This window comes from Chenopodium quinoa, unplaced genomic scaffold, assembly GCF_001683475.1.
Source record: "Chenopodium quinoa cultivar QQ74 unplaced genomic scaffold, ASM168347v1, whole genome shotgun sequence".
Lineage (NCBI taxonomy): Eukaryota > Viridiplantae > Streptophyta > Magnoliopsida > Caryophyllales > Amaranthaceae > Chenopodium > Chenopodium quinoa.
In genome coordinates, this window is record NW_018742412.1 from 657852 (window position 1) to 672590 (window position 14739).

Sequence of the window (14739 nt, forward strand, 5' to 3'; positions counted from 1 at the left end):
CTTTTAAAGAGTCATGACTTCTCAATCAATTTTTTTTTTTTTAAATTTTGAGATTCTATAATAAAAGATTTCCTAATATTAAGGTAACACAACTAGGAAGTTTCCATAACATGCGATATATTAGGAATAATGCTCCGAATAATAAGGTAATTATGTAATTCCATAGCTTTAATCCCATGACTTAACAAACTAAACATTTAGTAACAATCATTTTAAAATAATTTAAAATTGTAAAATATTTTACTATGGTCTTCAATATATATATATATATATATATATATATATATATATATATATTATTTGTTTCATCTGAAAATAATAAACAATTCATCTAAAGGGTTTGCGTAATCGGAAAAAATGGAGACGGGAGGAGAAGAAGTTGTTGATATAGAGATTAATAATCAAGACCAAGCTGATTGCTTTGAATTTGAGGTTTGTGACATTACAACATTTTTTCAATGTTTTGGTGATTAACAAATTCAATTCATAAGTTTTTTTTTTAATTTATAAAATTTAATGATTTATTCTTATTAAATGTTTTCTTTTGACATGGCTCATATGACAAGCTTAAAAATCAAGAGGAAACTGTGGATCATGGAGAGGTACTTACTTGGTTAATTTATTGGTATCACACGTAGATGAAAGTGATGTTGACACGGACACCGACACTGATGAGATTCCAGAAATTTTTCTAGACCTTGACGTCTGGGAAAAACTTGGAAGGAAGCTAGAAGACTTTACTTTAGCAGAAATGAAACAATTGTCCTTTAGAAGCCACCGCACGTACATTCAATTCTACAGGATGTATGCTAAGGTTAAAGGGTTTGGAATCCGTCGCAAGCATACAACAACAAGCAAAATTGACGGGCATCCAACTTCCCAAAAGCTTTGGTGTAATAGGGAAGGGTTTCGAGAAGCAAAGCATTTGAATAGACCTGATAGGAAGCGTAAGGAAAAGGCAGTAACACGCTGCGGTTGCAATGCATCAATCAGTTTCAAATGGGATCACAGATTTGATTCATGGTACATGAAAGATTTTATACCTGACCACAATGGGCATGACCTGATTCCTATGAATCAGATGTATTTCGAAAGGTCAGTTTTGAAAATATGATAAACCCTAAAAAAATTGTTATTACATGTATCATATTTTAAATTATTTATGATTTATTATGTATTTAAATTTATGACAGGAGCCATAGAGAAGTCACCGAAGGTGATAAGTTTCGTATTAAAGCTTTGATGAACTCTAGAGTGAAACCGTCCATCACAATGAGGAATTTGGCACAAAGTGCTAGGGGAATACGTGAAGTTGGATTTCTAAAAAAAGACTTGTACAACACCTGTGAGAAGTTCAAAAGAGAAGAAATAAAGGACGGAGATACAAAAACTGTGTTAGCTTATTTACTTGGGAAAATAGCCTCAGACCCATCTTTTTTTCTTAGATACACACGAGATGACCATGATGGGATAGACAAAATGTTTTGGTGTGATGGAATATGCCAAGCAGATTACAAGGCTTTCGGGAAGGTAATAGCGTTTGACACTACTTACAAAGTCAATGCATACCAGAAACCATTCGTTGTTGTCGTTGGAGTAAATCATCATAGGAAGACCGTACCCTTAGGTGTTGCGTTAATTGCAAACGAAACAACAGACACATATATATGGGTGCTAGAACAATTGAAAGAGGCCGGTGGCAATGTTGCTCCATATACTATTATCACAGATGGGGACAAGGCCATGGCTGCAGCTATTACGGAGGTTTTCCCACGTGCACATCATAGGTTATGTCTGTGGCATCTTATGCGCAACATCAAGGGCCACACAAACAAACGGTTTTGCAGTGGTTTTATGAAATGTGTAGACGGTGCTCGTATACCAGCTGAGTTTGAAGAGGCTTGGGAAGACTTAATGAAAGCATACGAAGCAGTGAGAGATAAAAAGTGGGCACAAGATCTGTACAAGGACAAGGAAAAATGGGCGGAGGCTTTTATGGTGGGACAATTTTATGCAGGTAAGTATATTAAGAACTTTATGTAATAACACCTATATTTTACGATCATTACATATTATAATTTTATATCGCTTATTATGTTTAAATAGTGTTTGATCATTACATATTTCACCAAAATAACACTTTGGTTATATGTATATTTACTAATACGTCAATAAATATTAATTGTTGTATTGAATGTAATCTACAGTACGATAATTTCTCATTACATAAAGATTGTCAGATTAATATTTGCGTATGAAATCGTAAGTAAACCCAAGTGTATTTCTAAATCTTTATTTCTACATATATGTGATTTTGTTGATTACAATATTGGTTAATACACATTTGTTCCCAGGCATGATAAGTACTCAAAGATGTGAGTCCATGAATAGTACATTGAAAACGGTCATAACTTCAAAAGTAATGTTGTACCGTTTTGTGGAGTTGTATGACAAAGTCCTAGAGCATATATGATTTGAAGAAGATAAAGATGATTACATCTCTACACATACATTTCCTGTAATTACTGGGGTGTTACCTGAGATAAAGACACAAGCAGCACGAACCTACACAAGGAACGTGTACGAATTGTTTTTGAAGGAACTAAATTTTGAATCAGGACACATTGTTACCAAGACTAAGGAAGAAAAAGGACATCGTGATGGGGCTTCAACCACTTTTTGGTTAAACAACTGTGTGAACAAAGATTGCAATTACGTTGTCTGTTACAACAAGAAACTACAACAAATGGTTTGTTGTTGTATGAAGTACAACTCCATTGGGTTACCATGTCGACATATGTTTGCTGTAATGAAGTTCACTGGAATGGTTGAGATACCATCTGGCTGTATTCTTTGTAGGTGGACAATCAGAGCCAAGGTTCATGTGAAGAACACATTCAAGGATCATGATTTTCAGAAGAGAAACGACCATGCATCAGCAAATGGACGGTATGCATTCCTAACTGGTTTAAGTGCACAACTTTGTAGAATGATTTCTTCATCGTATGATCGATCAACTTGGGTGAGAGACAAGTTAGCAAAAATGCTCTTGGAAATAGAAAATGAGAAAATAAATCCCAAGGATAAGGACATCATAAAAGATCAAAAGGTTAAGAAAGGAAAAAGCAGGGGTAAACCCAAAAAAAGTGAAGTCAAAACTACTGGGAATGAAAATATCGACACTGGGGTTCCTGTTATTGGTCGTGATGTTTATGATATCACTCGCGTGGTTCGTAATGTTGCAGCAACATCTGAAACAAACCCGTCACCTGTCAAAAGTGGTGGTTTTGTAGAGCTATTGAAAAAATTCCTGCCAAGGACATACAATACTGGTGATGCAGCTAACGCGACCGATAGTTATGAAGTCAGTGCATTTGAGAAGTTTCCCACCATATTTGATTGGGACCCAAATACGGATTTTCAGATGCCATAGTTTGTTTTTATTTTGAAATATGACTGTTTAAAGGTTTTTGATGAACAGGTTGATGAGGTTTTTTTTTTATCCAGTGACAAAGGGTATTGACCTTTACAGTTATATGTGATTGCATTATTTGAGTTTTATTTTATTTGGTACTTTAAGAATCGCATTATTTTTTTCCACGTTTATAGTTATACTGTTTGAATACCTTATATAGCACTTTTGGCGTTGACATTTAAATTTTTTTTCCGAGGAAGATTATTATCTTAAATTAAATACTCACTTAATTTTTGAAATACAAATACAGAAGAATCTTATTTGTGGAGTGTTTATTCATATTGAATACCAATTGGCAATAGCATTAACATTTATATGTTATTACCGAATCATCTTTGTTTCATATTTATTCCGTAAAGCAGTACTCGTTCAACGGTGTTTTCTAAATTGTTTGCCAATGACTGATACATCTATTTATGATTACCTATTTTTTCACTAAAACTTTATACATATATCTTTATTGAAGTTTAAAAAGTATAGATTTATTAAAAAAAAAGTACTATATGAAAAGATTTTTTTTTAAAAAATAGTATTATATGGAGTATTTATATCTTATTACCTTAAGTGTTTCAAGAAAAAATATCTTATTACCTTAAGATCTGTATTTCAAGGAGTATTTACTCAATCACGCCAACCTTTTTTTCTATTGTTTAGTAATGACTGATATCTGTATTTTGGATTACCTTTTTTTTCAATGAAAGTTTTCCAATTTTCTTTTTCCCAATTTATAGAAAAGTGCATGTTCAGTTTAAATTAAGTATTATATGAAAATATGTAGGAAAAGAAAATGGTATTATATGAAATTGAATACTTACTTAATATTTGATACGGAGTATAAAAATATTGAAGATTCTTTATATGTTGTGAATGTTTCCAAAAAATTAGTAAAATAACAACAAGGTATTTACAGAAAAAAAAAGGAAAACAAAAATAAAAGTTTGAAGTAACCAAATACAAAAAAGTGTTCCGGATTTTTCGTGTTTGCAGTTGCCAAACATTAAAAAAATAATTAAAAAAAAAAATAAAACAAAATTTACAACCGTCAATTTCAAAGATTTAACTTTTTTGTGAAATGACCTTTTATTCATATTCCTAAAAAAGTCAGTTATTATTCACTCCATATTTATCTCTCTCCATTAATGTCTTTCTCTCTTTAAATTTCCCTCTAGAAATACACATCAAATTAGAGGGCTAAACACGGTGAAGCAGAACGATTGTGACGGCAACGACAACGGCAACGGCAAGAGTAACTAAGTCACATTCACAAATTTTACTTTAATTTTTGTATAAAGTTTAAGTAAATTTGTGTTATGTTTATCTTTTTTTTTTTGTTTATTTTGTTTATAAATTTTTTTTTATATAATCTGTATAAGTTAGAATTATTTACCATGCACTTGTTTTGTTAATGTGTAGATAAAATTTAATTTCCGTCATCTTTAATTGTGTTGCAATTTTTTCGTTTTTTGGTTCACTTGGGATTTATTTTGTTCTGTTTTATTTATTTATTTATTTTTAAATTTGTTTTATTTATGTTTTTTTTTATCTGAGATAATGACCAAAATTTTGGGTTAGTGATTCAGTTGGGATTGGATATGCCTTTTGTTGTCTTCGTTTTTTATTTACAAATTATTTGAGGAAAATGTATCTTCAATTTTGAAATAATGTTACTTCAAAACTATAAAGTGTAAATGTGTACTTCAAAAGTTATATGGGTTGTATGTGCGTTTGTAGAAATTTTAATTTACATGCAATTGGTTTGTTTAGAAAAATTGATTTTTGTAAGTGTGATATGCTAGTGAAATGTCTTTCTTCACTCTCTTTGTTTAGAAAAAGTGGAATAGTTTATTTGTATGATAATTGACAATGATTTTTGTCTTCGTAACATTGGTAAAGGCAAACATGTCTACAAGGAAAAAGAAGTCAGTACCTACTATTGCATCTGCACCTGCAGAAAAAACATTGAGGGCATTCTCTACACGAGGTTCCTTAACAGCGACGGTATAAATTTATATGCTTTTGGTTTCATGTTGTTATTTTTCCATAATGTTCAGTAATTTAAAAGTTAAAAGTGTTAAAATTATCAGTATGTAGGGACTTGGAACTCATTGTGTAAACTTGAAGAATTTGTGTCATTAGTTAGAGGTTTTCCAAGAGAGAAAAAGGATAAAGTAGAAGCTATGAGGTTTGGGTTTCTGTTACACTACAACACTAAGACAACAAGAAAGACTATGTGCAGGTGGGTTGTAGACCACTTTGATCCGTCTACAAAGACATTAGGGGTTTATGGGGATAAAATACAGATCACAAACACCCATGTTGAGTACCTCTTGCGATTTAAGGATCATGGCTTTGATATTGACAATGTGGAGTTAGCTAATGAGAATGAAGTTGATGAACAACTTTTGAGGTTTATAGGACTAAAAGTGCAAGGCATGTCATCGGAACTAAGGAAAGTTGCGCATGACGATCCAAATTTTGAGCGTATGTTTGTTATTTTTGTCATGAATGCCCTTATTTGCCCAAGAGTGGAGGAAAAGGCAAAGAAGGGATGGCTTCATCTGGTTTTCGATGTTGATGGTATACGACATTGGAATTTTGCAAAGTTTCTGCTAGATAATTTGGTTATAGCTATAACAGATTTCAAATCCAAAGACAAACCTGAACATTTGGGAGGCTATTCCTTGTTCTTGATGGTAAGCTACTTCTTACAACTCTAAAAAATTAAATTTGTTCTGTTTTGCATCTAATGTCTACTTAGGTTATACCAATTAATAAGGTTAATGATTACAATACAATTCAGCTTAAATGTCCTGTATTTTATATGTTAAGTGCTGACAAATGATATGTCTAGTGATTACCAAAAATATATTTTCCTGTAAATTACACTTTCTCTGTATAACTTTATTGACATATTATATCTTTAGGGATTACTTATTCCTGTTTGAAAAATTATATATGTACACCCTGATGTTATATCTGTTGTTTCCAAATTAAATATAGTTTTAAGGTAATCTTTTTTATGATTTAGGTAATGACAGATGCTACATTGTTTTGATTACCAGTAACACATTGTTTGTAATTCTTAGTCTATCATGGAACTCCCATATGCATGTTTACCAAAGTGGATATAGATGTAATGTCCTGTATTCAACGCATTAGGTAATGACACTTGATGAATTTGTCGATTACCTGTTTTGAAATTTTACTTTATCATGTACTACACTGTATAAAATGTTTGTTGTGTACACACTTATGTTGTAGTTGATGATTACCAAAGTGAATATAGATGTAATGTCATGTATTCAATGTATTAGGTAATGACAGTTGATGAAGTTGTCGATTACCTGTTATGAAATTCTACTCTATCATGTATTGCACTGTATAAAATGTTTGTTGTGTACACACTTATGTTGTAGTTGATGACTACCAAAGGGAATATAGATGTAATGTCCTGTATTCAATGTATTAGGTAATGACAGTTGATGAAGTTGTCGATTACCTGTTATGAAATTCTACTCTATCATGTATTGCACTGTATAAAATGTTTGTTGTGTACACACTTATGTTGTAGTTGATAAGTACCAAAGGGAATATAGATGTAATGTCCTGTATTCAATGTATTAGGTAATGACAGTTGATGAAGTTGTCGATTACTGTTTTGAAATTCTACTCTATCATGTACTGCACTGTATAAAATGTTTGTTGTGTACACACTTATGTTGTAGTTAATTATTACCAAAGGGAATATAGATGTAATGTCCTGTATTCAACGTATTAGCTAATGACACTTGATGAAGTTGTCGATCACCTGTTTTGAAATTCTACTCTATCATGTACTCTCTGATATCATGTATTTACATAATATGTTTGGGGATTACCTATGTACTGCATTTGAAAATAATGTCTTGTCTAAACCCCTAATCAAAGTGTGATTGTTATTTGTGTTAAAGGTAATATTTTGTGAGTTTTCCCCTAGAGATGGACTGTATGGTATTTGGAAGTATGATTTACCTCGTATTAGGGACTGGAGTGATTCGAACTTGAAGAAGTTGCATGATTTAATCAGCGGTTTGAAGGATGGCTACCAGATAAGTAAAGTAAGTGCTAATATGTTTGTTTATAATATGTTTGTTTATAATCTGTTTGTTTGTACATTAATTTTTGTGTGCAATGCAGTTAATGGGGGTGATTGACAAGGAAAAAGCACAAATTGTTGGAAAGGCTCCACCACCGGTTGAAGAGATGATCAAGACAGGGTTTCACTTAATTCAGGATAAGATTCATAGATGGGGTTCAACCACGAATGAAATGTGGAGGTTGTTGGGGAATTATCTAGCAGACTTGAACGCGACAAGAAGCGAAGAAACTGTTGATGAATCGAAGTTGAGAAAGAAAGGTAGGGGGAAAGAAAAAAATGAAGAGGTTGAAAGTGCAAGTGACTATGAAGATGAGCATGATACCGGTGCGGAAGGATTTGCAGATGATGATGAGAGCGAGGAAGAAAAAAAATCCAAAAAAAAGGCAAGGGGAAGCAGGTCGTGGATGAGGCAGTTGATGAAGAGAGTGAGGAAGAAGACAAAACAAAAAAAAAGAGGCAAGGGGAAGAAGGCCAGTGTTGATGAAGAAAGTGATGAAGACGAGGTTCAAGAGGAGGCTGAAAAAAAGAAGACAGTGTCGAAAGGAAGGAAGAAGCAAAATGTGAAGGAAGTTCAAGAAAAAGTGCCCGAAACAAGAGGGAAGGTGAGAAAGAGAACATTGTTTGAAGACAGTGTAGAGGTTAGAGTTGAGGAAGAACAAACAAAAAAAATCAAAGAGTGTGAAGGAGAAAAAGATTGGGAAAAATGATGACAAGGAGGTAGAAGTGGGTCTCCCTCCGGTTGTACTGATGGATAAGGGGGGTGAAGGGGATGAAACAAAACTGCTAAGCGTTGAATATATCATTTCCCGAGTAACATCATCAATTGAAGATCCGAAAAAGGATGTTGCCATCGAGTCAGAGCCATTAACTGACAAAGCACAAGAAGATGTGTTTGAAAAGGAGATTGAGAGCCTCGAGGTTGACAAAGCTGAGGAAAAAGCGAAGGACAAAGCACTCGAGAAAGAGGAAGAGTTGGTGGCTGGGGGAGAAGATGGTGGCGCCAATGGCAGTGCAGCCGAGAAAGGACACAACATTATGGAAGGTGGAGTTTCATTGATGGTTAAGCAACCAGAAGAAGTTCCACCTGAAGTTGCAAATGAACCTACTGGCCTTGAGAAGACAAGCAGCAATAAAGAGGAAAAAAGTGTGGTGGAAGGTGATACTGAGGTTGCTGATAAGTGAAGATGGTGAAGTTTGGATTTATCAGTTTGGCAGTAAGGATATTACATATTATCTTTTGGTTGTTGTGTATTGTGTGGACAACTTTATTTTCTTTTTATTTTTTTCAATTTTTTTTAATGTCTTCTTTAGTATAAAATGGACAAGGTATGGTTTATAACTTTATGTAATTATATATGTTATTTATGAATGTTTGAAGGTGTTAAATGCTCTAACTTTGTTTTAAAAACTTCGTTTTGCAAAACATCTTATGTTTATAATAGAAAATGCAATATCCAAAAGTGCTTATAATTGCAACTGGACATCATCTATTTACAATTTATACATCTGTCTTTGAACTTGTAATTTTTGTTTTTAGAAAGGATATACTATTGTATATTTTTGACAATGCAATGCCTAAAATAAAGTAGGATAATTCCAATACACAAACTTTGAATTTTTTCCTTTACGATGGTCACTGTATAGATATTTTTATTCAATATAAATTTGTTTTTAATTTAGAAAAAGTCATATATTCATAACCAAAAATGTATTATGTATTGCTTATAATTGGATCAGGACATTACCTATTAATTATATAAACTTTTTGCATAAAAGGTAGTTTTTGTTTTTAAGAAAAGGATATTTTATTCTGTATTTTCAATAACACAATGCCTTAAATAAAAAGTAGGTCAATTCCAACAAACTAACATTGAATTTTATATTTAACGAAAGTTACTATAATTTAGAAGAAGAAACTATATTATGAATTGCGCATAATGGAAACAAGATATTACCTAATTACAATGTATACCTTCTGTTGTGGACTTGAATTTTTATTCTTAAATATAAAGTTGGACGTATCAATAAGAAAACATTGAATTTTTTTTCCTCTACCTTTAATACTATATTGGTATTCTGTTGAATCAAAAATTGTTTTTAAATTATAAAGTCAAGTTTTACAATAGAAATTATCTTATGTATTGCCTGTCACTTTAACAGGACATAACCTATTAACAATTTATTCTTGATGCTTTAAACTTGTATTTTTTTAATTGATAATTTTATCTTATATTTTATTTAATGTAATGCCTATAATTAAAGAAAAAAAATTTCCAATGCACGAACAGTTAAAAAAGTCATTATTCATTATATAAAATAAAAATGTATTGTCAAATATTTAAACAGGACAGTACCTGTTACATGCATAAAATATAATTTTTTTAGATTATCAGTGCTCTAATAAAATTATTGAATAACTTGTCAAAGTAGAAGTTACAATATGAATACGAGTACAGACTTGCAGAAATTAATCTAAGACTGAACAGTGTCAGCTATAGCTTGCATATTCAGACAGAAGTATGACCAATCAACCTCTCGATGTTACTTTCAATATTGTGTTCGCTAAGAAGAAGCTTTGCCAAGTACATTAATCGTTTAACACGCATGTCAGTAGTCTGGTCAAGTACACAAAAAAAAAAAAAAAAAATATCAAGGGAGTTATAAAATTTGCGATAATAGTAAATGTTATATTTAACAAGTAGAAAAATTCCGTCCATACCGTGTAGGTAATGTCCTTCATTGCCCTGATATCACCACACTCGATATATTTCAAGACATACATTCCACAATCATGACTGAATAACAAAAAGTAGTTAAATTAGCTAAAGATTGGAATAATCAAAACATTCCGGTAAATGGAAAGATGTTAGATATACCCATTTGGTTGTTTCTGATTATCTATAACTTCAAATACAATACTTTTTGAGTTTTTGAAAAATCAACCCAAGGGATTTCTCCGCATTGTAATGGCAGCAAAGTTAATCTAATCACAAATTCAGAAAGACGTTCAATTTCAGAAAAGGTATCTGGTATCTTCTGTTAGTGGTAGTTGCCACATTCAAAGTCAGATAGTTACCATATCCATAGCAAGACGGTTTCGTTCCACAATCATCTTTAGCGAATCAACAATGTATACCTTTGTGATAGAGACATGATATACCAATAGGAACCAATGATTCGCAAGAGATTCTCTAACGGGTATGAATATCTGATGACCAAACACATTTGGAACAGTCAGATCATCAAAGCCATTAAAATTTTAGGTTGGACAAAACTTAGATTGAATAACTCAAATATCTCCAACCTGTTCAACCTTGTTGAGATCCACAAGCTTTAAAAAAGCTTCATAAATTTTGGAACAGTAACTGAGAATGGATGGAGTTATGTAATGTTTGCATCGTGGATCTGACTTCAGTACTAAAGTCTACAAGCAGCATACATAATCCGAAATCATATCAACAATGCAAAATAAACACCATGTACTGGAAATATCCTACATAAAGTTTAGCCATTACCTGAAATGATGCTGGCAAAATGAGCATAGCTTTGTCATTTAACCCCAATAGCATATCATACAGATAGACATTTATGAGCTGCAATTGAAAATAAATAAATGTCATGTTCTCAAAAACAAACTTAATTAGGAATTTGTAACAGTAGTATACCTGATTACTTAACCACATATCTGGATACAAACACCAAGATTCACCCACAGACAACCTGATCAATGTTTCATCTTTTATACAATAGAATGTATCAGATTCTTTCGCTTTCTCAACCTGTATACATATTTGTTTCTCCAAAGGTGATAAATGTGATACATAATTAAGATATAATGGTTGTTGTAAACACTCTTCCTGTAACTGAAACAAACCCCCATTATCATCACCACTATGTACTTCAATCGCAGTTCTTTGTCCCTGAGGATGCAAAGGACTTCAGAACACACATAACTATATATACATTGCTTATAGGTAATCACCCATTAGCTTTTATGTCTTTGCCAAATAACAATATCAAACTAACAACATATCACCTCTTCAGTGATTGCTTCTGATGTGCATTTCTTAAGCCTCCTTGATTTTGATGATTTGGCCTACATATGTTATTGTTAAACGTTGTAACTCGCACCAGAACATTGATCAAATAAGTAAGGTTTTGGTAATTTCCTTACCATTTCAGAGATAGTTTGGTTTTCAATCTCGGCCGACCGTGTTACTGCTTTTGAATGAACAGGTTGCTATAGTACATGGTTTAAAAAGGGCTATGATATTAGTAACAACTGATTGTGTAATAACATAAAAAATTATAAGTGAATACCTTTTGCAAAGTATTAATAAATAAGGTTTTTAGCAAATATTCGAATTAATATTGATGGAAATTACCTTTGCACCTTTTGCTTTTGCATTACTTTTCTTCTCCTTTTTTGGCTTTGATGATGATGACGGTACCTGTGACAGTAAATGGGGAGCAAAAGTTTATACACAGTAATATTTGAAGTTTATATATGTAATAACAAACATTATATTGCAAGATAACTAATTATTTACCTTTTCCAAAATCACAGTGCTATCTATAATTTGACTCAATTGTCTTTGCCTTGGCCTCCTAAGCGGCCTCTTCTCCGAGTTTGATTCTGATTCAACGTTATCAGTCATTGTTATTGCTTTTGACTTTGGAGTTTTCACTTTGATGTCAGGGCTTTTCACTTTCTCTGTTTTTTTTATCCTTCATTATTTCTTCATCCTAAATAAGGTCCTTGAGTGTTTCCAGACCTGGGGGAAATTGTGGCTCAGTGAAGCGGATATTTCTAATGTCGAAGGAATCAACATCGAATCCTGCAAAGTGTTTTTCTTCGACCTCAACTACTTCGCCAGTGCCATTCACATCTAGCTTCCGTTTAGTGGTGGAGACACGTGAGCTAACCATCATTTCACCATCAGGGCTTAAGAAAGGAGAATAAGAACGATTTCGATACGGAGTTTTACCGATGGTATCGCCTTCTTTGTCACTCTTACAATCAGTTGATTCTAGAACCTTTGATATACTCTGTGATATAGTAGCAACTTCGGCTATGAGTTTATCCAATTTTAACTCAATTTTTGACAATTTGGAGTGAATATCTTTCTCCATTGCACTACTTTTCTACAATGAAAAAGATTATATCATGAGTGATTTAAAGATGGGGTTTTACCATTATATATGAATTAAATTGTTTACAACATAAACCCTATATCCAATTTTGATTCATTAATAGAGGATTGCATATTTATAACAAAATTGCATAGTTTGTTCAAAAAATTACAACATAAAACCTATATAGATGAAATTAATATTCTAAATTACTACATTCAAAACATAAAAACTTTTAAACACATTCATAAATGAAAAATTGTTCAAAAAATTCAAATCAATTTAGAAAATACTTACTTCTTCTTTCTTAACCATGATTTGAGTTCCAAAGGTAATTTTAATTTTGCAAGTTCTGAAACAAATTCGGTTGAATAGTGTGCCAGAATGATACAGCGAAAAAAACCTAATGATAATGTTTAAAAAGATTCTTAAAATTTGAAAGATAATTTTTTCAAAATTCAAAAGATAATATTTTAGGAAAGGATATTGATGAGATCCCCGCACATTATAGGTATTTCCTAATATTTGACTAAAATTTCTTTAGTTAAAACATATTGAGATCGTAATCTGTTATTCGAATATTTATGTAAGATTCCTTTAGATAATTTGGCTAGGTTCAGCGTAAAATACGTACCATTTAAATGACATTCAATTCTATTCATTAGTAATGTCCAATGTTATGTATGGTCATAACCCATTTATTTTAGAGATGTTTCATACAGGTAATGTCCAATATCTATTTGTGTTAGTTACGTATACACAAACAAAAGTTAGATTAACATAAGCGTATTTTTTGGATCAAACAGGTTTCGAAAAAAAATGTTATCGGTTTCTTCTTAGAATTTCATATCGAACCCAAGTTCTTGAAAAACGTAAAAACTATTGAATTCGATTGCATAAAATTGGATATTTTGCATCAATGGAAGGATTTTATACAATAAAAACTAATTATTCAAGTATTTTTCACCAATAGTGTTGCCGATAAAACTCGAAATTCTAATAACTTGTAATATCGAATATGATGTTTGGATCAGGCCCTATTTTTGATGATAATCGATGCGAAAGTAACCTAGTGGTTCAAAGATTATTAAGAAGAGGTTGAATTCATCCATAGGAAATGAATACGAATGAAGAACATGAAGAACAATGAAGAACACGAAGAACAATGAAGAACATATTTTTTGATTTTTTATTTTTTAATTAAATTTAATTTTCGGATTTAATTAAAGCTGATTTTTGAAAAATAATTTCTGAAATATAAAATAAAATTTCGAAAAAGGAAAAAGTATTTTTCAGAAAATAGAAAAGAAATAAAATAGAAAAATAAGAAAAGGTAAGTTTGACCAACAATTTAATGAAAGAGATGTTAACCAATAAAATTCAAGCATAGCTATGGTCATATTTGAAGATGACCACTGTAGAATTCCCCCTAAAGAAAGAAGCTGGAGCCTTAGCCATCCAACAAAGAATGGGAGCTTTTTATGGACAGGAGAAGACATTAGAGAAGCTTGTTCTTCGTTCCACTATGGGGAACATACAAGTACTTTGAGCAAAAAAGTTTGCTCCTCCCTTAGGACTCATGTTACTTGAAAAGTTATAGCTAAAAAATTGTCAATGATGAATGTGACCAATAATCTGAAAAATTCTTTAATGATTTTTATTGGAACCATTGCTTTAAAGGGATCGGAGTCGAATTTAACCACGTTCCCTTTATCTCTAGACAGATCTAGCTACATGATAGAGGTACTATGGGCTACATTCCAAATTCAAAAGCAAAAGAAACGGGATGCTATGTGCTAAAACACAAGGTTTAGTATCTAGTAGATGATGGGATTATTCCCACGGAAAAAAGGGAAGATATTGATTAAACTCAAGGAAATGAGCTATGCAAACAAACAATTAATGCAACATCAGTTGTGTCCGTTAGTTTACTTTTCATCATCATTAAAAAGATTTAAAATACAAATTTATCTCCTTGATAAAAAAAATACGA

At 31.9% G+C, this 14739-nt stretch overlaps 1 protein-coding gene across 1 annotated transcript; it reads left to right on the plus strand.

Annotated features, from left to right (window-relative positions):
• Positions 1 to 357: 357 nt before the first annotated feature.
• On the plus strand, positions 358 to 3433 carry LOC110706480 (protein FAR1-RELATED SEQUENCE 5-like). Its single transcript, XM_021884407.1, has 4 exons — positions 358 to 466; positions 639 to 1095; positions 1194 to 2017; positions 2619 to 3433. Exons 1-4 carry the CDS (start codon positions 358 to 360, stop codon positions 3431 to 3433), a joined length of 2205 nt encoding a protein of 734 aa, XP_021740099.1.
• The last annotated feature ends 11306 nt before the right edge of the window (positions 3434 to 14739 follow it).

Coding starts and splice junctions, on each gene's coding strand:
- LOC110706480 (XM_021884407.1), top strand. CDS start 358: ATGGAGACGGGAGGAGAAGAAGTTGTTGATATAGAGATTAATAATCAA. Junction 467..638: donor AACATTTTTTCAATGTTTTG/GTGATTAACAAA, acceptor TATCACACGTAG/ATGAAAGTGATGTTGACACG. Junction 2,018..2,618: donor GGTGGGACAATTTTATGCAG/GTAAGTATATTA, acceptor ATTTTGAATCAG/GACACATTGTTACCAAGACT.